The 23,641-nt window shown below is 38.2% G+C and overlaps 1 protein-coding gene across 1 annotated transcript; it reads left to right on the forward strand.

The window, feature by feature from the left end:
- The first annotated feature begins 3,112 nt into the window (after nt 1-3,112).
- Nucleotides 3,113-20,895, forward strand: LOC124777613 (calcineurin subunit B type 2). Its single transcript, XM_047253075.1, has 6 exons — nt 3,113-3,225; nt 3,511-3,550; nt 3,626-3,802; nt 17,428-17,549; nt 17,629-17,751; nt 19,668-20,895. Exons 1-6 carry the CDS (start codon nt 3,223-3,225, stop codon nt 19,713-19,715), a joined length of 513 nt encoding a protein of 170 aa, XP_047109031.1. The 5' UTR covers nt 3,113-3,222; the 3' UTR covers nt 19,716-20,895.
- The last annotated feature ends 2,746 nt before the right edge of the window (nt 20,896-23,641 follow it).

Consider the following 23,641-nt stretch of genomic DNA (forward strand, 5'->3'; position numbering starts at 1 on the left):
CACAAAATTTCCAGTCAAATCAATCTCCATGCTGTCTGTGTTGTCACTGTTTTCTGGAGAGACTGGAAAGAGAAATTATTTCACAAAGCCGATCGCATTTCATAGTTGCTTTTCAATTATGTGCCTACTTACAGTTCGCCATCTACCTTACAGCTACATTTAATGAAATAGTATCATGTGTAGAAATGTTGCATCTGAATCAAACTAACTGTTGTGTCCTTCTGTTGACAACTTTATCAAATGGTGTATTCTGTTACACACAATTTGGAACATACATTCCACATATGGGGAACCGCTAATCTGCAGTCTTTGCTAGCTTCTCTGTGCATGTTTCTCTCTTTTAAGAAACTGTACATCTGTTGTAGTTGTTCTGTCCATCTGTGAGAAATTGTTTGTGAATGGAAACTGTTGCAAATTTTTCCCCATACTTTATTCGGGAATCTGGAAAGCTCTCTTAATGACCAAACAACAAATACCTGATGCTTTAACTAAATTCAAGGTAGATCGTTAAATCGTTATACATATAAGTACGCTACAAATCTACTTAAATGTTTTGCACTAATATTATCACTGAATGAGGATGCAGCAGTTTTCTGCTACTGTCTTGAACTTATTTACAGGATCTATCGGCCTCAAAATATCCTCAAGCAAATAATTTTGCTATCTTGAACGCTTATCACACATGTTTGACACATTATTTCTTCAGATGGCGACTAAGTAAATATGAAATGATTTCCCAGAGTGCCCTTCACTTTGTACCAATTTAACTGGATGGGAACACTGTTATGTGAATAATTAACCAGCGAATGAAATGCCATCACACAATGCGCACTCCAAGCTAATCGGTTGTTAGCCTATTCTTCTGTTAGCTATCCCTGGATTTATCCAAAGATTATACAATTGTCCCTAGGAGAATTGTATAGGGTTAGATATAATAGGTTTTCATCCATTACTTCTATGCAGCTGAGTCCTGCATGTAATTCTGTACTTATGTGATTTCACCATTCACATCATTGCAGAAGTGTTCTAACTGTAAAAGCTCATCTCTAATACAGCAAATGAAATGTAACACTTGATCTCTCGTTTTGGTTTTGTGGAAGCCTTTTGTCTTTGAAGCAAATTTGTATTCTCGGTGTTACTTGGAGGTGGTGTACTTGCCAGATGTGAGCCCCATACCTGTTAGGTCGTGCTGCTGCCGATCTTGGTCCACCAAAAATCTTGATGTGTCACAGGTGGTTGACTCTCACAAGTTTGTTGGCTGCTACTGGGTTCATTGATGTATGGTGCAGTTGCTGCCGTTATTTGTTGCTGGTTTTCTTTCCTTTCCATTGTAGCTGTGTGAGCATGTTTCTTGTTAGTGATCTCGTTTCCACCTGGTTCTGCTACTGCTTTATTTTCTCTTGACATTTGTCATGGCCTTTGTACTGGACACCTGGTCAAATACTGTCCTTCAGTTACCGTCATAGTTGCTGATGTGCTTGTTGACAATGAGTTTGTTTTTTTTCTGAATCTGCTGATGTTGCAGTGTACCTGAAGCTGAAGTAGTTGGTTTTTATCTGAAGTCTTTCTTTACACTGGACTGTCAGATGTAAGCAATCCATCAGTTATCATTCTAGATTGTGATTAACTGATAACAATGAATGTGTCTTTTCAAGTTCTCTTGCTGTAGATGCTTTACCTACAGCTCATGTTGCAGGTTCAAGATCTGGAGCTTCTCACTCAAGCAATTCTGTTACAGTAGCTCTGAGCACTTTTCCTTTCAGTGCCACTTATTCGATCCTTATTTTGACCATCAGTTCTTTGCCTTCTTCATTCAGGTAAGAACATGTGTTGTGCACAATTCTCTATCTTCAAGAACATAAACGTGGGTCATATTATGATTCTCTTATACTATAGTATTTACGTTCTTGTTTGTATGTCTAATTTCTTGGTTTACACACAACCAGTCCTCCAAATAATATGAACGTGGTATTCCCAGGACAAGAACGTTCGCATTTTTCAGATATATTGAAAAATTTTAGTGATTGAAGAGCAATGGTGCACCAGCCTCAATAACAGTTTTATCTTCCTTCGTTAGTTTATGCAGGCCTTCGCAGTCCTCCTGCACTGTAGCCATAGCAGCTTCTAGCAGTACCTTCTCCTGTATTTCGTAGTTATTTTCTTCAATGGCTGTAGGAATGGATCCACAGTATCATGGTTGCTCTGTCTCCACTCAATCATGTCTTGCTATTTAACATTCTGGGCAACCAAGAATACAGAAGACAAAGTATTTGAAATACAAAATAGAGTCAAAAGAAACATATATTGAACCTAACTGAAGAGTTGATGCAAAAAATTATTTGAACAGCTTTGTTCATCATTAATCTTTCCACTTACGCACTTAGCTAGGTGCCAAGAACATTCCATTGGTTAAAATGAACAATTCATATTAAGATCAAGGCACTATAAATAAGTGTAATTTGTAGAGAGACTTACTAAAGCCTCTTCTTCGTCTATAATGGAGTCCACTATAGGCTTCCTGTCGGTATCAAATCTATTACTAATGATCTAAATAAAGTTAAGGAACGGCTGAAGGAATACATTACTGAAATATGTTTCCGTTCCTTACGGGAATTGATGTGATTTACGCTGTAACGTATTATAAACTCTCATAAAACTCTGCATATCTGACAATGTTTTTATGTACCTTTGTGCTTATCGCTTTGTACACACTCCACTGTCGATGTGTATTGGGCTTTATGGAATTGAACTATTTAATGTGTAGTCTAAACTGTTGGAATCCGACGTACAGATTTCTTGTACATAATTGCTACTTTCTGTATCAACGGAATTTAGTTCGGTCATGGATCTACGAAATATGAGATAAATAAATAAGTAAAAATAAATCTGCACCTTCATACGTAAGTTTACCCAGCAGGAAATAAATTATGGAAAATATTTCATATGTAATCGTACTGATAATTATATGAACGGAATTTTGACTCAACGGTAAAAAAGAAGCTAATATTACCAATATCGTATTGGAAATTTTGATTTGAGTTCTGGACTGGAGGATCATAGATGTGACAAGTCTGAAAAGTTGTTGCGAGTATTGAGTAATCTCTTCGAAAACGAAGATTTTTGGTGCAGGAAGAGAAAGCTCACAGTAGTTGTTCTCATCTTTGGTTTTGACCTATATCGTCTTTGGATTTTGACAAGCAAGAATAATAAGAAAAACACAAAATGGTAAAAATATTTTGTGTGTTTGTTAAATGCTATATATCCAGTGCTGTCTAATGAAGTATCATCTATAATTTTTTTTGAATTATGTCTTGAGCGATTCAATTGAATGTAGTCACTGAGTTGACATTTCGTAGGGCTTTTCTGCTTCTGTATGCATACGACATTCTGTACGCGAAGAGAAGTGATATTTTACTGCAAGCTCTGTGAAACGAACTTTCTTAAATTATTGTGATGTTACTTCATTTAACTGTGCCTGAATGCTTTCTAAGATGACTGTATCTTTTGCAGGGAAATGAAAGTTCTCTTCCTATGGAACTATGTTCAAACTGTAAGTAGGTGATAGTGCTTCCATTCATTAATTATGTGTAATTATTTTTGCCTCACGCACTTCTCTGTGTTTTAGTTGATGCTGATGAAATACGACGACTTGGGAAACGTTTCAGAAAGCTTGATTTAGACAACTCAGGTTCTTTGAGTATTGATGAATTTATGTCACTGCCCGAGTTACAGCAGAATCCTTTAGTACAACGCGTTATAGATATATTTGATGCCGACGGGAACGGCGAAGTGGATTTTAAAGGTTAGTAAAAAAAAAAAAAAAAAACCCTCACTTTTTTGTATTAGTAACTGTAGTGGTAATGAATAAAAGCAAAATTGTTTTAGAATATACCTTATCATACTTTCTTTCTAAAATCCCAGTCGTTTCTGCTAGTTTGTGACCGATAGTACAAAAATTTGTTTCTCAGCTGTATGATGGAGTGGACACACATACATTAAATATAAATTAGTGACTGAAAATTGTCTTGAAGATTTCAAGAATATAACAGTACAAAGACAGAATTTATATTGTTTTTTTTCTTTTAATTATTATTTTTGTTTCATATGATGCACTGCATGAATGTGTTAATATGTAAATACAAGCAGAGACAATATATTTGCAATGTGTTCATTTTCAATACATGTTAGGAGTATCGATAACTATTGTGCATGCACTTATCCAAGCAAGGTGTTTCCACTTTTGATGCACAGTAGCTACAGTGTAGAATTCGGCAGGGTACAGTATAGACACAAATTATCTGTATAGTCCTCCTAAGTAAAATAAACATCTGTTCTACAAAACTCACCTAAAGTGCAAAGTCGAGAGTAATTCTGCTAGCACTATCATTTCCCTCCTTACCTGTTCCATTTTTAGTGGTGTATGAGAAGGGTTCATTGGGGCTTTGTATGGGTGTGTAATCGTCTGATGTTACCACCATAATCATTTTTCAAGATGCAGTTGGAAAGGAGTTTTATTTTGTGTGAATGTTTACTTATTTATTCATCCAGGTGTCATCTGAATATGCTTCAGGTTTTGCCATCATAGTACAATGAAAATAAATAGCACAAATGTTTTGAAACACAGATTATACAAGGGTTGGAACTTTAATAGTGGCAACTACTTATTTATGGGTCATACAAAATAAATACATGTTTCAAAGTTTTACTGACCTTCAACATAGTCACCAGCATTGTGTATAACCCTTTGCCAGCGATGCGGAAGTTGTAGGATACTCTTAGCAGTGCCAGTTGTTGACAGTTCGAACAGCGCAGTCTACTGCCTGACGAATTTGTAGTAGTTCTGAAGCAAATGCCATGAAGTGTTTCCTTCAGTTTAGAAATCGAGTTGGACTAACGAGGGCTTAAGTCAGGGGAGTGCAGTAAGTGGTATAGCACTTAGCAGCTCCATCAGTCAAACAAATCAGTGACAGCTTGCACAGAACGTGCTTGAGCATTGTCCTGCAAAATGAGGGTAAGGTCCTGCAGAAAGTGTCGTCACTTCTGTCTCTAAGCTGGTCGTAGGTTGTGTTCCAAAAATGAACAGCATATAGACAGAAGTGATGACACTTTTTGCACAACCTGACAATCATTTTGCAGGATGATGCTCAAACATCTACAGTGCAAGCTGTTACTGATTCGTTTGAATGATGGGGCTGCTAAGTGCTATACCACCTACTGCACTCCCCCGACTGAAGCCCTCGTGAGTTCAATTTGATTTCTAAACTGAAGGAAACACTTCAAGGCATTCGCTTTAGAACTGCTACTAATTCGTCGGGCGATGGACCGTGCTGCTCTGTCAACACGACTAGCACTGCTAAGAGTATCCTGTGACTTCCACATCACTGGCAATGGGTTATAAACAATGTTCGTGACTACTTTGAAGGTCAGTAAAACATTGAAACACACATCTATTTTGTGTGAGCTGTAAATACATCGTTACTACTATTAAAGTTCCAACCCTCGTATAAAGATTTTTGTGAGGATGGAACGGGTGGCCAGCTAGGGCCTTCTTGGAGGAGCCATCCTGGCATTTAATGATATGAAATACATGCATTGTTTTATTACAGCCTGGCATTTGTCTGAAATGATTAAGCTAAACCAAAATCAGAATGGTCAGGCAGAACAAACTCCATCATCCCTAATATTCAGTGTCTTAGAACTGTATGGCCTCATTTGGTTGGTTCCTATTGAACATAGGTTCTTGCAAATTTACCAGTAAGTGTGTCTGTGAATCATGTAATTATTTGTAATCATTCCCTTTGTTGGAGGAAAGCAGAAAGCACACTGATAATAATTGGAAGAATCGTAAGTGTAACTCAACAATGAAGGAAACCATAATTCAATAGATTGAGTACTGCTTGGCAGTCTGAGAACCTTACAATGTAAAATGAGTGGAGCAGGTAGAGAGCTGCATGTTTTGTCATGGGTTTGTTTTGTAAGCATCAGAGCATCATGGAGAGGCTCTTTCCCAAGTGGAGTTGACATTTTGCAGGTCTTCCTGGATTTCACTATACTTTTATGATTTTGTGAGTTTCTATGAGTTTCTGTAAATGACATCATGGAGCTTTTAATGTTATGCACCATATAATGTACATGTAATGGTGCTGTAATGTTCTTATAGGATACATGCAAAGTTACTTTCATATCTGATGATTTCTCCCCATTCAGAATGCCATGTGCGCAAAGTTCAATCTGCTTGAAAGTGCTTAATCCAATCACAATACTGGTTTTATATTGAAGTCCATTTTTTATTCATTGAACACAGTGTGGAACTAATTATAAGGCTTCTGGAAGTCACCATGATATCAGCCTGTTTGCTGCTGTCTATTGCATTCATTATCTTGTGGATAAACATAGTGAGATAATTCTCAAAGCAAAGAAAAAGAAAAATGCTATTGGTGGAATGCATATTGGTTCCCATAGTGTATTTTCAGTCTCAAAAAAGGTCATAAACTCTGTGTGTAAAGAGAGTTTTATAAGTCAGCAAGCATTTGCCTTCAGCAATGGAGATTTCTATTTATGGCCATCTGTCCTTTGACCGACCTTGAAAATGGGAATGCTGTATTCCTTTTTTCCGGTCTGTGGGAAGCCGTACTATTCCTACAGCATCCACTGCTTGAAGGGCAAAATGTTTCTCATAGATTTAGAGCAATGTGCAGGTATCCCATCTTATTAATTGAAGCCTATACCACATGATCTCCTGACTGCCAAAACTGTCACCTTTCAACTAACCTAAACTACAAGGTTTACTAAAGACAGTGAGTCACAAGAACTAACATTTTGTATTCACATCCATTGTCTTTGCAAACACACAACCCATCACCATACAACCTAACCTATAGCTTGATGTACACTACATTTTAGTCTTTCAACAGAGCCTACATTCCAAAACATAATCGACACATATTCGCACATCCCTCAACATCTTGTAAAGTATTACATACTTGTTTTTCCATGTCTGGTGGTATCCTGGATTTGTTACCATTTATTGCTCATCCATCTTTTTAACTCTCTTCTCAGCTATTATTTTACCAGTTATTTCCTTACAGTTCTAAATTTAGTTTTTCTGAGCCAATATTTTGCAGCCCACCTCCAGATCTATAGGTCATTTGATATATGCCAAGTAACACTAAGAGGCCTTCTTCCATTGTCAATAGTTCAGATGTGTCCCTGATACTCTCAGCAGCTTTTAATTGTAAAATGCAAAACAGCTGCATGTGAAAGCAACAGCTGTCTATAGCACTGTGACAATACTGAGTAGTGAGGTGGTGTCAAAGAGATGCCTAAAAAATCACATTACATTATTGGCTGGAGGTAGGCACGTGAGCACTTGGAGTTGCTGTATCTAGCCCACTGCAAGTGTAAGGGATTAATTTGTGCAGGCTCAATTATAGTAAGCATCATAGATCCTTATGATGACATGTGTTGCTAAATATTGATTGCCTACACAGTTGTACTGAACTGACTACAGAGGTAAGTATGGTATCATGATAAAATTTAATAAGATTCAGTGGTATCTTCACATTTTTTTGTTTCAGTAGTGGCTATTTTATGCATAAGCTTCAGGGCTTTTTCACAGACTTAAGAAATCTGGACATGTATGTCTTATCCTCATCCAGATATACCCGAAATATCGGTTTATCACTGTATTACTAATCGGAACACCATATATTCTAATACAGGGATGCCTAGTCTTTGGTAACTTTCTCTTCAGCTGCATGTAGACAGTCTTGTTTGCAGCAGTCCTCAGTTTGCTTTCTGTATCAGGAGATTTCTATTGATTGCTCTGAAGGACATAATGTTTGGTTAACTTAAGCAGTCTAAACTTTAGAAAGAAATCCAAAAACATCATCAAAACCTCCTGTGACACTCATCATGATGGCTACAGTATATGTCTCATTGATATTGTCAACTATTGCAATTCCTTAATTTTGCAGGATCATTTATAAATGTTCCCTTCTTGGAACCATATTGGGATTGATTAAGATCAGTTACCTCTCTGTGCACTGTTAGCCAATAGTAAGGGTTGTTCATGAGTTTTTGCCCAGAGTGTTCAGCAGACAAAAGAGTCCTGTGATACTAGATATATTCTTGCGTTAATCATTGTGGGATCCCTGGTATTGGTTCTCTAACAGGAGGGCAGAAGGCTGAGTTGGAGTGTCTAGTGTGTTAAAAAGAGGTTAAAAGATGAATATCAACAAAAGTGAAACAAGGGTGATGGGAAATAGTTTATCTAGCTCAAGCAATGTCCAAAAAATTAGATTACAAAATGAGAGATGAAAAGTAGAAGAGTAGTTTTTTGGGCAGCAAAAGAACTGACAATGCCCAAAGAATGGAGGATACAAATGCAGACTGACAATAAAGAAACACTCTCAAAAAGAGAAATGTATTTATGTCTAATATAAATATAGATATAAGGAAGTCTTATCTGAAGATATTAGTCCGGAGCGTAACTCTGTACAGAACTGGGATGTGGTGCTACAGAAGAGTACTGAAGATTAGATGAGTTGATTGGATAAATAATGAAGAGGTACTGAATCAAATTGAGTAGGAATGAAATTATGGCACAAATTGACTAAAAGAAGGGCTCAGTTAATAGACTCATTCTGAGATGTTAAAGAACTGCCAATTTGATGATGGAGAAGGGGCATAGCAGTGTGATGGGAGAGAAAGGCTTGACTACAGTAAGCAGGTTCAGTCATTATGTAGAGATGATGGAGCTTGCATAGGATAGAGTAGTGCAGATAGCTGAATCAAACCAGTCATCTATGATACAACAGATCCATAACAGAGAACTTTCAGCGACGTGAGCCAAGTTAATGTATAAATTAATCTACCTGATTACCTGGTGTTCACCAGTCAATTATTTTTATGTCAACCTGTTCCCTTTTGTATCACGTCAACATAGTTGAAATTTCATCAGAACTATCATTAATCACCTGAAGTTTTTGGATATGATACTAATATCAGATATTTTCATGTCATCTCCTCCCAGTCCCAACCTTGACATTACCTCTATGCATCAGTTGTCATCAGAGCTTTCACATTTCAATCTAGCAACCCCAAAATTATGAATTCAACGTTAATATTAATTGTTTATGATTTTTGTCAACCTCTTCTCACCACCATCTCCGTTGTTGTTTTTGTTGATTGTGTCTTCAGGTTGCTTCCTTATCACCTACCCCCATTATTAGGGACACCATACCCCACCACCACCCCAACCCCCCTCTCCCACCCCTGCCACTTCATTTTTTGAAGTATTAAGTCATATTTGTACACAACTTGGTCGAAGTTGCCACAGGCATTCCAGAGTTATAGATAAATGTCACCATTTTCCCACCTCACAAACAGAGATATTAGAGAAGCCTTGCCCATCTAGCATTGTATCCAATGTGCCATGGCCATTGGCATTACTCTATTGTGTTCCTAAATTAAGCTTCCATGAAAACACACTACTCTCCTCCCTCCCCCCCCCCCCCCCCCCCATTTGGGGATCTGGTGGCATCAGTCCAACAACCCCAAAAATTTTGGGTTAGATGCTAATGTAGTTGGTTTTTCATTCTTTTTGTGTGTCACGCAACCAGATCTCACCCCTAAGGGTGCTTGGGGATGTCTTACCCCTCCCTCCCCAAAACACACACACACACACACACACACACTGTAATATGTTAGGTACATTTTATTAGAGCTGAAACTGAACACAACAGTCAACATGAAATTGAAAGTGCTGAATGGAAAAAAATACAACTTTTCTGGTTACGCCAAGTTGTTGCTGTGGGGGTTGGACAGGGTGCATGCTCTCCCACTCACGTCCCCATGCCATGCTGGTGGCAGTAAGAATGAAGTTAAGTGTTGCCATATGCACCCTATCTTGATAGAGGTTCTTTCAGTAGTCGTAGCTTCTTATGTTGTTACCTGGATGGCATCTGTGGCAGAAATGTCTCTGTGGTAAGAGTGAAAAGAGCAGCAGGCAGAGGTGTTGTAAGGCGTGAAGTCCTGATAGCAGAATAAAGATGATGTGCACAGTGTTTCCAAAAAACCATTGATCTTAATCAAAAATGTTAACAAAAGAATTATCATACAATAAAAATAAGTATGTGGCTCTTGGTAAATAGCCAAAACAACCGTTTTCACTTTGATCACCAAGTGTCTTTTGAATAACTCTTGAACTGTTCAGTAAATGTGGCCGAAGTTCTTATATTACCACATGAGTTGACGTCACCTTCCAGTCTAAACAAGACCTCGGGCTACTGTGCAGATAGACACACTAGAGAGTACTGAGAGTAGGTAATTATGCATACATAACAACTCTACTTTTTTTTTAAATTTCTGCAGTTTAAAATGTGCAGATGTGTAATTTTACATGTGATTATATAATATACGCTGGACTCTTCGACAGGTACAGCTTTTACATATGTCACAATGTTAAGAAAAGTTATTTTGCTTCTTTCCCCAGTTTCTGTTTTATACAGTTTCTGTTTTATACAGTTTCTGTTTTAATTTGCCAGATAAATGGTTCTGTATCTATTTCTTTGCCCATTTGCTTGTTGAATTTTATTTCAGAGTTACCCTAATCACTAAATTTTTCATAAACATGCTTTTATCATGGGAAAAAACCTATATGACCACATCACCCATTTTCATTATTGACCATTAAACATGAAATGAGTAAATGTCAGAAAATGTCTGAATAATTAATCCACCTGAAGTTAGAAATTCTGTAAGAGCACGAAAGTTTAACAAAACAGATGTAATATCGGCTGAGGATGGCTATAGTTTGTAGTTGCAGTTGCATCAGTATCCGTTCATACTGTGTGGAATATAATTGTTTTAACAGTTCAGTCTGCCACTCCAAAACAAAATACAATACCTTTACCACTCCATAATAGCATTGGTATGTTAAAAATTCTTCAGAAAATTGCAGTCACTGAAAATTGCAACAAATTTAGGTAGTAATTCAATGTTATCTGAATAAAAACAGCTGCATCAGCTATTAACTCACCAAATAGATTTTATTTTGCCAAGAACAGAAATGCAGCGTTTCCTATGTTTTTTGCATTCATGCAGTAACACAGAGCATATGTGATGCTTTCATTGTTTCTTTAATTTCAAAGGTTGGCAATATTTTATCACCACAAACATGATTCAGCTAAATAGAGGTATCTAATTGACTAAAGCAGCGTTAAAAAAAGTACAGAAATTTTACTGACTCTAAATAGGCGGATTGTCTATCGGCAGTGCTGCATCCTCCAGGGCGTGATATCACAATGTCACCAGGACATTAACACCTAATTCAGCCCTCTTGGAGAGCAAATATGTAAACAGATAACAGACTTTGAGAAATAGCGTTTCATGATTAAAAATAGTGTCTTGTTAAAACTGACCTTCTTGGCCATTAACAAGTTGATGCTTTGTTCACTTCATTTTTCATTGGCGAGACGTTTTCCCATGAAATGGGTGAACTATTCAATATCCATGGACCACTCACATTATCATATTCTAATAGTAGCATTGTAAAATCTTGAGTATGTCCAATTTATTGTTGCCAGTGTGAAGGACTTTGAAACAAGACACTGGGAGCTGAAAAATAGTCGTGGATTGACTTCACATCTGAGCAACTACGTGACTGTGGAACCATAATAAGTTTCTGCCAAATATGTGTAGTTCAAGACCGAGAAAAATTCAGGCATCTAACTTCATTGTCTCAACATAATCAGAATTTAGCTTACTATGATAAAAATCACAAGCTACTCAAATAGTACTATCTCCAGTTGCTGCAGTCTCAACTCAGCACGAAGGAACTACACGACCTTCAATTAAAATACCAGAATACTTAATTTTCTCTGATGCAGTTATGCAGAATAGCAACTACCACAAGACATTAATATTACCACTAACACTGTGAAGTAAAATGCAGAGAAATGCTGTGTAGTGTGCACACAGTAATTTTTTCCTTGCCTTGTGTAGACAACACACTGGTAAGGTACTTTATAAAATCACATGAACAGCCATGTTGTCCTACCAAAATTCAGCTCTATTCATATCTGTGAAGGGCAACTTTTGCCTTTGTACAGGGTTCAATGTGGAAGCTTCAATATGAACTTTGGCCATATTATATGCATCATCAGTATCTACTGTGGATAACAGAAGTTTTTCATGTCCCTACGAAAGCCCAGAAAGCCTAGCAGTACAAGATAACATTTTTATTGGTTATGAACATTCTGTTAAAGCACAAAAGTAATGTGCTAACATCACTGTCCTTGCCACAGCAACATTTGTGGAATGTCTCACCAAGTAAGCAATGGAAATCACACTTTGTTGTAATAGTTGGCTGTAATGATTCTGGAATATAATTTGGACAAAATTTCGAATATAAAATCTCCTCAGTTTGTAAATATCTTCTATCAGATGGGTTGAAAAGTTGAAATGGTATCTTAACTTGTAGCCTCTGGAATGTCAGTTGCCAGAGTAAAAGCTGGGAAATAAAGGCAAATAAATTATCCATTCCAGGACAAGCTTGGAACATGATACCATGTGCTGATTTTAAAGCAACTAGTAACAACTCCCCTTGAATAAAGAACTTTTGAGTGCAAATATTATATACTGGTTCAGATATGTAGATGATGTACTGTGTTGTATGTGGACAGACATCATTGTTGTGTAATGGCGTAGACCATAGCCAATGCCAGTGCCATAGGCAGAGTGCTGAGTCCCAAGCAGTGATTGTCACCAGACAATGACTGGTCTAATCAGCATCAGCAAGACTTTTCCACACCAAGCTTATGTGTGTCAGTGGCCCGGGATACTGTCCCACCTTCTGAGACGGTCTGCGGTTCAACCTATTACAGCCACATCTTGGTTCCTTTGTTGAAGACGCTTCTGTGTGACACAGAAATGTGGCTCATTCTGCGTAGTCAGTGCCAGGCAGCTGCATTTAATTCCCTGGCCTAGCCAAGTAGGTCATCAGCACTGCAAGGCCATGCACGACACTTGTTTGTGTCAGTTATCACCATGATTTATAATGACACAGCCTTGGAGTATATTCCATAACTATCACACTGCCACAACTACTACCACAGACTGCAAACTCCCGACCACGACCTGATCGCCCAGCCCCTTGGCAGCCAACACGTCACTGCCATCTCTTTGAGACCACTCACCATCGTAACTGCCTTCTCTGTACCACTGGAGACCACCAGCTGCTTTTCAGCCAGTGGTGCATAGTTTGAGTATGGGTGACACCATCATCTGCTGCAAAACTAGAAGACATCATAGTTGCATTATGCTGGCAGCAGAGCCGTGTCAAGTGCTCCAACCACCACCACCAAGTCAGCAGCCATCGAGTTGGCATTCTCCATGTAAGATGGCTGCTTTCCAGCTGTTCGTGAATGCCAGAGGCAGTTTAGCTACCTAAGCCTACCTCGCATGTCGTGCCGAGAGGAAATTACAAGAGTCAATGTCAAACCTCACTAGAGATAGGTCATATCAAGATAATTGTCAAAGTTACATGGGATAGTAAAAAACTGTCTCATCCACAATCATTTCTCAGTAGCTACCTCCCTATGCCATTCCATTCTGAAGTTACTCCTGTCTCACCATCACATGGATTCGGGCCACCCCAGGTGTGCCTTGAGTGCCTTCTGACAACCGCCAAGAGCTCTCCCAGCTCCCAGTAGTGGTCATCGCACCTGTGACCAACTACAGTTGATATAGCTATGTTTCTTGTTTGTTGCCTTCCTCTTATAGGGTGTGCCACTGGAATTTGTTGAGAGTAAATAGTCCTGTGATACAGAGGCTGCTCTTCATTGGATCTGCTTTATATCTCCTGTTAATCTTACTTGGTAACAGTCCCAGATTGATAAACAGTATTCAAGAATCAATCAAGCAAGTGTTTTGTAAGCCACTTCCTTTGTGAATGAATTACATTTCCTTAAGATTCTCCCAGTGAACCTCAGTCTGTCATTTACATATCCTACTTTTTGTTTTTTGTGATCTTTCCAGTTCGGGTTGCTGCAGATGGTTATTCGTAGGTATTCTGTGGTAGTAATACCTTCCATGGATTTGTCGCCTATGGTGTAATTGAACAGTAGTAGATTCTTTGCACAGTGTGTTGATTATATTACCTACTTGCTCAACTGCCATTCCATCCTACATTTTGCCGCAGTTTTCTGGCACTGCAGCCTTACTGTAGATGACAGTATCATCTGCTAATAGCGTCACAGAGCCTCCAATGTTATGCATAAGTAGTAGTTGCCTTATAAGACGCCCTCGCAGTACTCCAGAAATAACCTGTACATTTCTCGATTTCGTTGCATTAGGAATTATATGTTAGTCCTATTTCAAAGAAAGTCCTATAACTAATCACAAATCTGGTCTGATATTCAGTAAGTGGCTTGTTGACTAAATGACAATGCCTAACAGTATCAAATCTCCTGGAAATTGAGGAACATGGCATCAGCTTGAGTGCTTATGTCTATAGCACTCCAGATTCCATAGACAAACAGAGCAACCTGAATATCATAAGATCAAAGTTTCCAGAACCCATGTTGACTTTTGATAGAGAAAGTTTTCTGTCTCCGGGAATATCATAATGAAATGGAAATGTCGGTGTGAATATGAAACATTTCTTGTAATTCAACAACTGACTGATGTCAGTGACATATAATTATGTGTGTCTGTCTAAGGCAAATGCAAGTGACCTCCACTTTTTCCCAATTGCTACGCTTCAGTGGTCTATGATGAACTACTGCTGGAAGTAGAGCAAGATGTTTCAAATTATCTCTGTAACACTTCAGATATTTCATCCAGCCCAGTTGCCTTTCCACTATTAAGCAGTTTTAGTCAGTTTTCTATTTCACTTTCATATTGGAACAATTACCAAAGACTAAATTCACTGTGTTGTTTTTTCCCCCCGTCTTCTTCTGTTTTGGTGTGTGAGTATGACCAATGAAGAATGAAAAAGATTATTTTGAGCCACTTATTGACTTTATATAAGACCAAAACTTCCTAGTATTTTTAGCCAGACCATTTGGCAATATTTTACTTTTAAATTCATTGAATGCTGCTTGCATTTCTCACCTTGTGCTCATTTTGGCTTCATTCAGCTTATGTTCATCTTCCAGGCTTTGACCTTTTTATAAATCAAAGATGAAACAAGCTCTTTGTTTTCTCACCAACTTTCTAACATAACTATTGAACCACGGTGATCCTTTTCCATCCTTCACAAGCTAGCTTGGCATATTGTACGAGGCTGTTCAATAAGTAATGCAACACATTTTTTCTGAAATCAGGTTGGTTTTACACAGGATTCCAGTACACCGTATTATTTCCCAATTTTTGGCTACAAAACTTTATGTTTCAGCATAATCTCCTTTCAGTGCAATCACTTCATGGCACCTTAATGGAAGGGAAGGTATGCACTCATGGTATCACTCTATGGGTTCCCGTCAGAGCCAATGTCTTGCTGTAGCAATAACCTCCCCATAATCGAGATACTGCTTCCCACAGAGTGCATCCTACATTGTGCCAAACAGGTTGAAGTCATAAGGTGTGAGATACAGGCTGTAGGGTGGATGATGATGATGAACAGTCCAGTGAAGTTTTGTGAGCTGCTCTTGGGTGCACATACTTGTGTGGGGCCTTGCATTGTCATGGATAAGGAGAAGTCTGTTGCATTTTTGTGGCGATGGAACATGCTGAAGCCCTTTATTCAGTTTCCTTAGGGTATCACAGTACACTTCACAGTTGATTGTTGCACCACGAGATAGGACATCAAACAGAATAACCCGTTCAGTGTCCCAGAGGACCGTCACTGTGACTTTACCAGCTGAGGGTGCAGCTTTGAACTTTTGCTTTGGAGAGGAGGTGGTATGGCTCTACTCCACGGATTGTCATTTTGTTTCTAGCTCGAAGTGATGAAACCATGTTTCATTGCCTGTGGTGGTGATTTACAAAAAATTGTCATGATCAGCTTCATAATGGACAAGCAGTACCACACAGATAGTCCTTCATTGCTCTTTATGGTCTTCTATTAGGCGGTGAGGAACCCAGCAAGCACATACCTATGCATAACTCTCTCATTGTGTAGATAAGAAGATGAAGTCTCCCCTATTGCATTAGTGTGATCAGAAAACACATTTTCACCAAGTTCTCTCTGGAAGTGCTTAGCCACTACCACTCATATTGCAGGTCGCCTGTAAGAGCATCCATTTGTCATGTTTGACCCACCTGTGACGCTTACTTTTACCCAGACCATTCAAAATCTGCACTAAACCACTAGATATTATCAAATTCTGTACTGAAATAAATACACCACCACAATTAGTGTCTAATCTGTCTGTGTGATATATATTCCAATCTGAGTTTAGCATTTTGTTGCTATCGTCTCCTCATCTCAACCAACTTCGTGTTCCTAATACTATCTGTGCATTATTACCTTTAAAAATTTATAATAATTCAGGAACATTACCTTGTTTCTTCTTGCAGTTTTTATTGGATTGCATTAATCTCTTCTACTTCCCTTCTATGAGGAAGAGCATTTCCTGAAAATCACATGACTGATCAATTCAGTTCCAACAGGCAATTCGATAGTGATCTCAAGGTGGTGTTCCTCAAAGCATTTTTTCATAGCTTGCATTTTTTCATAACTTGAACAGCAATCATAAAAACATTAGTTCACAGTGCAGATTAGCAACAAATCTGTAAACTTCCTGTACCCAGCTATTGACATCAAAACACAAACACATTGTTTCAAAATGTATAGATAAACAACTACTACAGATACAATATTTTCTTGCTCACAACACCCAGTAGCACACACACGCAACTTTCCACTCAAGGGTGCACAGACTTTTCTCTGTGCCAACACCCAAAGAAGATTTCAAAGCAAAGTTAGACACAATAAAATTTATTCAAGAGGTGCTGCAGATTTTAAGTTGGTGGACTTGTATATGGAAACATGTAGGCTTGAACTAGCTGTACTACAAAACATCAATATTCATGGAATGTGCAAGATTTTTACTTGCCTAACAATATTACCTAATAAAAGACTGTGGTAAACTGGTGAACAGAAAAAAATGCCGGACAAGAAAGAACCCATTTAATTTCTAAGTTGACACTAACCAGAAAACTATATTATAAGACAATGAAAGGATATGGTGTAAAAGCTACTAAGTCAACTTATGCCATTGAGTAATGATGTATGCATGGAATAGAGTTCAGCACGTTTCAGTTAGTCATCCTAAATAATATGATATATGATGTTTTTAAACAGTTCTCATTAATTCATTCAGCTTATGTTGGACAATTTATGAAGTAATTAGGGATACATTTACAGTGATATAATGTATCTAGTTTACACATAAATCTATGTTCATTTCATTCTTGCAGAATTCATACAAGGTGTTTCCCAGTTCAGTGTAAAAGGAGATAAGGAATCAAAACTGAGGTTTGCATTCAGAATATATGATATGGACAATGATGGGTACATATCCAATGGGGAACTGTTTCAGGTAATTCTTCCCCCTACTGACATGGATTAAACATACTGTAGAAAATCGTTGAATATCCACATCATGTTTTCTTTTTCAGGTGCTAAAAATGATGGTTGGTAACAATTTGAAGGACACACAGCTTCAGCAAATTGTTGATAAAACAATATTATTTGCTGACAAAGATGAGGATGGGAAAATTAATTTTGAAGAGTTTTGCTCTGTAAGTATGTTTAATCATGTAATAGCAGTGGTAGTGGTATTAATTGTTGACTGCACTATCTTTACTACTATAAATTTTACTCGAGTAAACACAAAGGAGTTTAAAATACATGGTGTTTCAAGGAGAGTCATCCATTTTCACAGGACTATATTGTCTAAATGAATGAAGATAGAAACTTTGGCTAAATTTTAATATGATCAGACTTTTCATTTACCTTTCAGAAATATTCAATGTGCCCTCCATTGGACACTTTACAGACATTCAGACAATAACCAAACTTATTCCATACTTGTATGATATCAGGAATGAGTACATTCACTGCTGTTGCTGTAAAGATTACATTTTAGCTCAAGTTGTTGGAAGGGGAGGCACAAAGCTGGAATCTTTCACATGATGATGATGATGATGATAAATGTACCATGAGATCAGGCAAACTCTGAGGCTGATGGTGCAGTACAAGATCCTTGTGCCCCTTACGGCCACTCCATCATTGAGATAGCTCATTGTTAAGAAGTGCTCTATTGCAGTGGTGCTCTGACCTGTTGAAAAGTGAAATTTTTGGAGAATTTCTCAACTAGACCATGATATGTCTTTTGTGTACCCTATAGTCATTATTTTAGTAGTTTATTTTTCCACTTAAATGGAACATAGCTTTATCACTGAACTTCAAACATAAAAGGGAATTGTTGCCTTACATCTCCACACTCAGAATAAATTTGCAAAACTCTGCATATTGTTTTGTAGCCCCATCATGGGAGGATTGTAGCAACTGAATCAGATATAGTTCAAAACACAAATTTCACCACAAAACATACTAGTCAGTTGCATGAGAAATTACAAACTCATGGCTGGTATGACAAGCAGACTAGTCTAGACCATGTATGGTAATGTGCTCCAGGTCTTGAAACACCACAAAAGGGCATCCTGTGGATTGTTGCTAACATAAACAGCCAGTGTCTTGAAACTGCTGCTGTTGCCATCAAATTATTTGAGTTATAGGACGCGCAGTCTCATACTCTCAATCAGTATCACGCCACACAGTTGTGTCAGTTGAAAAAGAGAATGCTAAACATCTTTTGCCATTGTGTAATAGTCAATTTGACTTTAAACAGTATTATGAGAAGGAAAGTTGCTAGTCACCACATAGCGGAGATACCAAGTCACAGATAGGCACAATAAGGAGATTTTCACACTTTAATCTTTCGGCCAATGGCCTTTGTCAACAAAACACACGCACACACACACACACACACACACACACACACACACACACACACACACACACACACACACACAAAAACTGCAATCTCAGGCAACTGAAACCACACTGAGACTGCAGTTGTGTGTGTGTGTGTGTGTGTGTGTGTGTGTGTGTGTGTGTCTTATTGTTGACAAAGGCCATTGGCCGAAAGCTTTAAGTGTGAAAATCTTTTTGTTGTGCCTATCAGCGACTCAGCATCTTCACTACATGGTGAGTAGCAACTTTCCTTCTCATAATATTGTTACATTCCAACCTGGATTTTCCATTGTTCAATTTGACTTGACACACATGAGGTGATGAGTGAGCTGCTGCACCAGGGAGACCCCTACCAACTACCACGTGAACTGGTGGAAAGGTAAACTTTTAGTTTTGATGCGTAGCTTAAAATTTGCCCCAAACTTCTATCTTTATAAATATGTAAGATGTGGTCTCTGAATTAATCTTCTTGAACCCATTAGTTTAGCCATACTTATATAGGTTCTAAAAGTTTATCACTTTATGAGATTAACATTTCTGAAGGTTCTCCTTCATGGTCCGATCCACAAAATATTATTATTATTATTATTATTATTATTATTATTATTGGTAAACCATAGATTCTTATAACATTTAATAATGTGAAACAGTTTTATAAGTTTTGAATTGTCTATTTCAGGTGGTGGGCAACACAGATATTCACAAAAAGATGGTGGTTGACGTTTAACTTACAGTTGCTTCCAGCATGAATTCTAAAGCTAAGGGGATGAAGTGGTGTCTCATACTGTGAAAGTAATGTTTGATTTCACCTTTTGATCTTCCTTCTCCAGACTCTGAATAACATATAAGCGAGTGTGTTTGTTTCATACATTCTGAGGAAGCCTCGGGGTAACATTTACTCGCGAGTGTTTGTTTCATACACTGTTGATAAGTCAATACTGTAACAGTCTAAATGTGATTAACACAGAAATTCCTTTTTTGTGTCTTTTCTACAGTTATCTCCTATCTTCAATTTACTGCCACATATTTTCTAAGGAAGTTTCCTTGGAGTATTTTGTGCAGTGAAATCTTGTTGCATGTTTATCATATTGATGTTCACATTCATTAATACATTAGTCTCACCAGGCACATTAAACTGTGATCTTTCATAAAATTTATCATGTATAAATATGTATAAAAGACGATAAACTCATTGTTACATGTTGAAGGAACTTATTCTGTATCAATTTAGTGAAACATTAAACTCTGCTGCACACATCTGTTGTTGCCAGGTAGCGTTCCTAGTCACGCTTTAATGCTCATTACCTTCTGAAGGTCACTTGCTGAACAGATTGTGGAGAAAAGTGTATATCATTCTGACTTTTCGGAATGTAATGAAGCTGTTCTCTATGTAGCTGGCACAAGTGTACAATAAAGAATAGAGAGAGGATTTGTCTTAGTGTGACAAAACTCGGTAAACCACTTCATAAACAAAGTTCTAGTTTTTCGCATATTTACATTACATGAAAATACATATTCATATAATACAATGCACTTTTACACGTTCTTATATACACAGATTCTCTGGTTACATTACAGATTCATTATGATACGGTGGATGAGATGTCTCATTTCAATATATCTCATTATGTTTTGTTTTTCGAAATACTGTTTACCCTTGTATTTCTCAATTTCTCAGTCTAAAGCTTTAATATACCATTTATAAATATAACATGTATTTGTTTTAAATTATTTTACCTCAAGATGTTTTCTTAAATATTTGTTTTTATATTTGAAATCTAATGTTTGTTATTGATGTGATTTGTTCCATTCAAACTGATTTAGGCATTTAAAGAAGGATTGAAATGTGATGTAGAAAATTTTGCATGTACATTTTGTGTGTTCGAATAAAATGATTTTATTACCCAGTAAAATGTATACTCTTTACCACCCTAAGACATGTATTGCCAAATACCATTTCAAATAATTGTTTCATGAACTTAGCAAACTGCATCATCAACTTAGAAACTTTGTTTGCTGGAAAGACACCCATGAAGCAGGATCACCATGCACAGCACAAGACTTTTATGTAAACTTCTCAGGTAAACACTGTGCTAACAGAAGGACTCACCCAGTGTTTCTAGAATAACAGAAAATTCAAGAAACTAAAATGACAAAGAGAATAAAACTTCCTGGTTTATCTTAACCAACAAAGATGACTCTGAAATGAAACTGGATACATATATAGACAAAGCAAGAGGTTATCCTACTTCTCCTCTCGCTCTCTACCATGTCACCAAAATGGAGACAGGGTGAAAGAAGATCTCTTCTGAATAATCGCCCATGCACTGCAATTAAATGTGAATAGTTTAAAGACAGACATGGAGGAAGTACAGCTTTTAATACAGGAAGGACCCTTGTGCCTATACACAAGAGAGACCCATTCAAACCTGCAGACAACATCGTGTGCTAAGGCTGCATGATCCAGATAAAGGATGAAGTAGGTTATGAGGGGCACAGGGATGAAGTGGCAATATTTGTACACAATATGCACCATTTTGTACCTTGTTGCACTTAGTCACCCACCTTAAAGTATTAGTTGTTCAGATTTACTCACCATTAAAAATAACTGTGTGTTCCTTGTATCTCCAGCCTCATGAACTGGTCAAACTCTTGACGCTGTTACCCACGAGCTACCTCATCTCTTTCTCTCTCTCGGAGATAGCTATGTGCATTGTGTGCAGTTGCCCACTACATACATCTGTCTCAGAGGTCGAGTATTGGAGAGGTTTCTTATGTTGAATGATATTTGCCTCCTAAATATAGAGAAAGCGACACATTTCTGCACTGTGAACAGATCGTCTGCAGCTATTGATCTTTCACATTTTTCTCCCATGCTAGCTGAAACAGGATTTGCACTTCCGTGACCATTTTCCCATTTGGATCCATTTGCGGGATACATCAGTATCTGTGACCATGACACGTATATAAACGTTGAACAAAGCCAGATGGACACTTTACAGCAACGTGGCTGTATTCCAACACCAATCCAGCATCCAGGACATTGTTGAACATGTAACTACTGCCATCACAGGGTCACCGCTGTGACTATTCTGAAGTTATCTGTTAAACGTGGCAGATTGCGAGTCCCGTGGTGGAGCAAGGAATGCTGTTTAGCCATCAGGGATTTGTGGATGGCACTGCAAAAGTTCCCTTGTAACCTTTCTACTGATAGCAACCTTTTACATTGCTCAGGCAAAAGCTTGATGCATTATCAGAGCAAAAAGCGATTGTTGCAACAATCTTTCTGATGATGAAATCTTCTCGGGTTGTCAGCTGAGTTAAGGCATCGTTCTGTAGCAACGTTTCAACAAGTTTTCTACTTCTCATCTTCAGGTGAAGTGTCAAGTTCACGTCCTGTCCAGTTCTTTATATCTGCTAGAGCGCAGGCTCATCTGCGTCAGCAGTGCCAATTGCATGCCTCCGGAACTGGTGCCGCAGCACATGGTGGAGTCACAGCCGGTGGTGATGGGGCCTCCCTGCATGTTGGCAGGTGAGGGCAACATGTCCTTGTAAGGCCTGTCCATTCCATCTGCTGGCGTTGCCAGTTTCACATTGGAGCATTCTCGTCGTATTTTGTTATTGCTGCATCCTATGCAGTGCTAAGTTGGAAATCACTGTCTCGGTTGACAAGGTTATCAAGGACTCTTATCTCCACAGCCTCTTCAAAGATTGATTCCCAGAACCCATTCACCCTGCACAGCGGCTTTGTTTGTTCTTAATGAAACATATGGTTTTCCTTGAGACTGTTCTGCCACTGCAGATTTATCTGTTTGGCGTAGACGAATGCTCCTTACATGTTCTAAGCGGCACTGCAATATATATTGCTGCATCTGGCCAATGTACTGTTTGCCGTGCTCGCAGCTGATGCTGTAGACCCCAGTTATCTGTATTCCTAGTTTATCCTTCACTAAGCGTAGCATATTCTTGATTTAGGCCGATAAGCAGAAGATGGTTTTAATGTTGGTCTTTTCTAATATCTTGACAATCTTTGTTATGGGTGGCCCAGCTTATGGAAGAAATGCCAAGCCCTTAGTGTCTTCTTCACGTGTGTCTTCTCTCTTTGTCCTTCCTGACTGGAAAGCATGTCTTATCTGTGTCTCAGAATAGCCATTCTCATGAAAGGGTTTCCCCAAGTGCTGCAGTTGGGCAGGTAGACTTTCCTTGTCTCATATGTCTCGTGCTCTGCACACCAAGGTAGTGAGCACAGATTTGCATTGTGCTGGATGGTGGCAGCTACTGGCATTAAGGTACTGGTCATTGTGTCTTCTTTCTGTAAACAGAATGACCTAATGTGCGATGAGTCTTCTTCTTTATCGTGATGTCTACAAAAGGCAGGCATCTGTTTTCATCCATCTCCAAGGTGATTTTAATGTTGTCATGGATGCCATTGGGGTGGTTAAGAAATTCTTGTAGATTTCCTTCGCCTTGGAGCCAAACCACAAACGTTGTCCACGTAGTGGTCAAACATCTTTGGTTTCAGACACGCCGTTTCGAGAGCCATTTCTTTGAACTGTTCCATGTTTAGGTTTGCGATATGTGGCACCAATGGGGAACCCATGACCACTCCATCTATCTGTTGATAGAATTTACCACAACATTGGAAGTATGTGA

The sequence above is a fragment of the Schistocerca piceifrons genome, chromosome 2 (genome assembly GCF_021461385.2).
Source record: "Schistocerca piceifrons isolate TAMUIC-IGC-003096 chromosome 2, iqSchPice1.1, whole genome shotgun sequence".
In the NCBI taxonomy this organism is placed as follows: Eukaryota; Metazoa; Arthropoda; class Insecta; order Orthoptera; family Acrididae; genus Schistocerca; species Schistocerca piceifrons.

Coding starts and splice junctions, on each gene's coding strand:
- LOC124777613 (XM_047253075.1), top strand. Junction 3,803..17,427: donor CGGCGAAGTGGATTTTAAAG/GTTAGTAAAAAA, acceptor TCATTCTTGCAG/AATTCATACAAGGTGTTTCC. Junction 17,550..17,628: donor CCAATGGGGAACTGTTTCAG/GTAATTCTTCCC, acceptor TTTCTTTTTCAG/GTGCTAAAAATGATGGTTGG.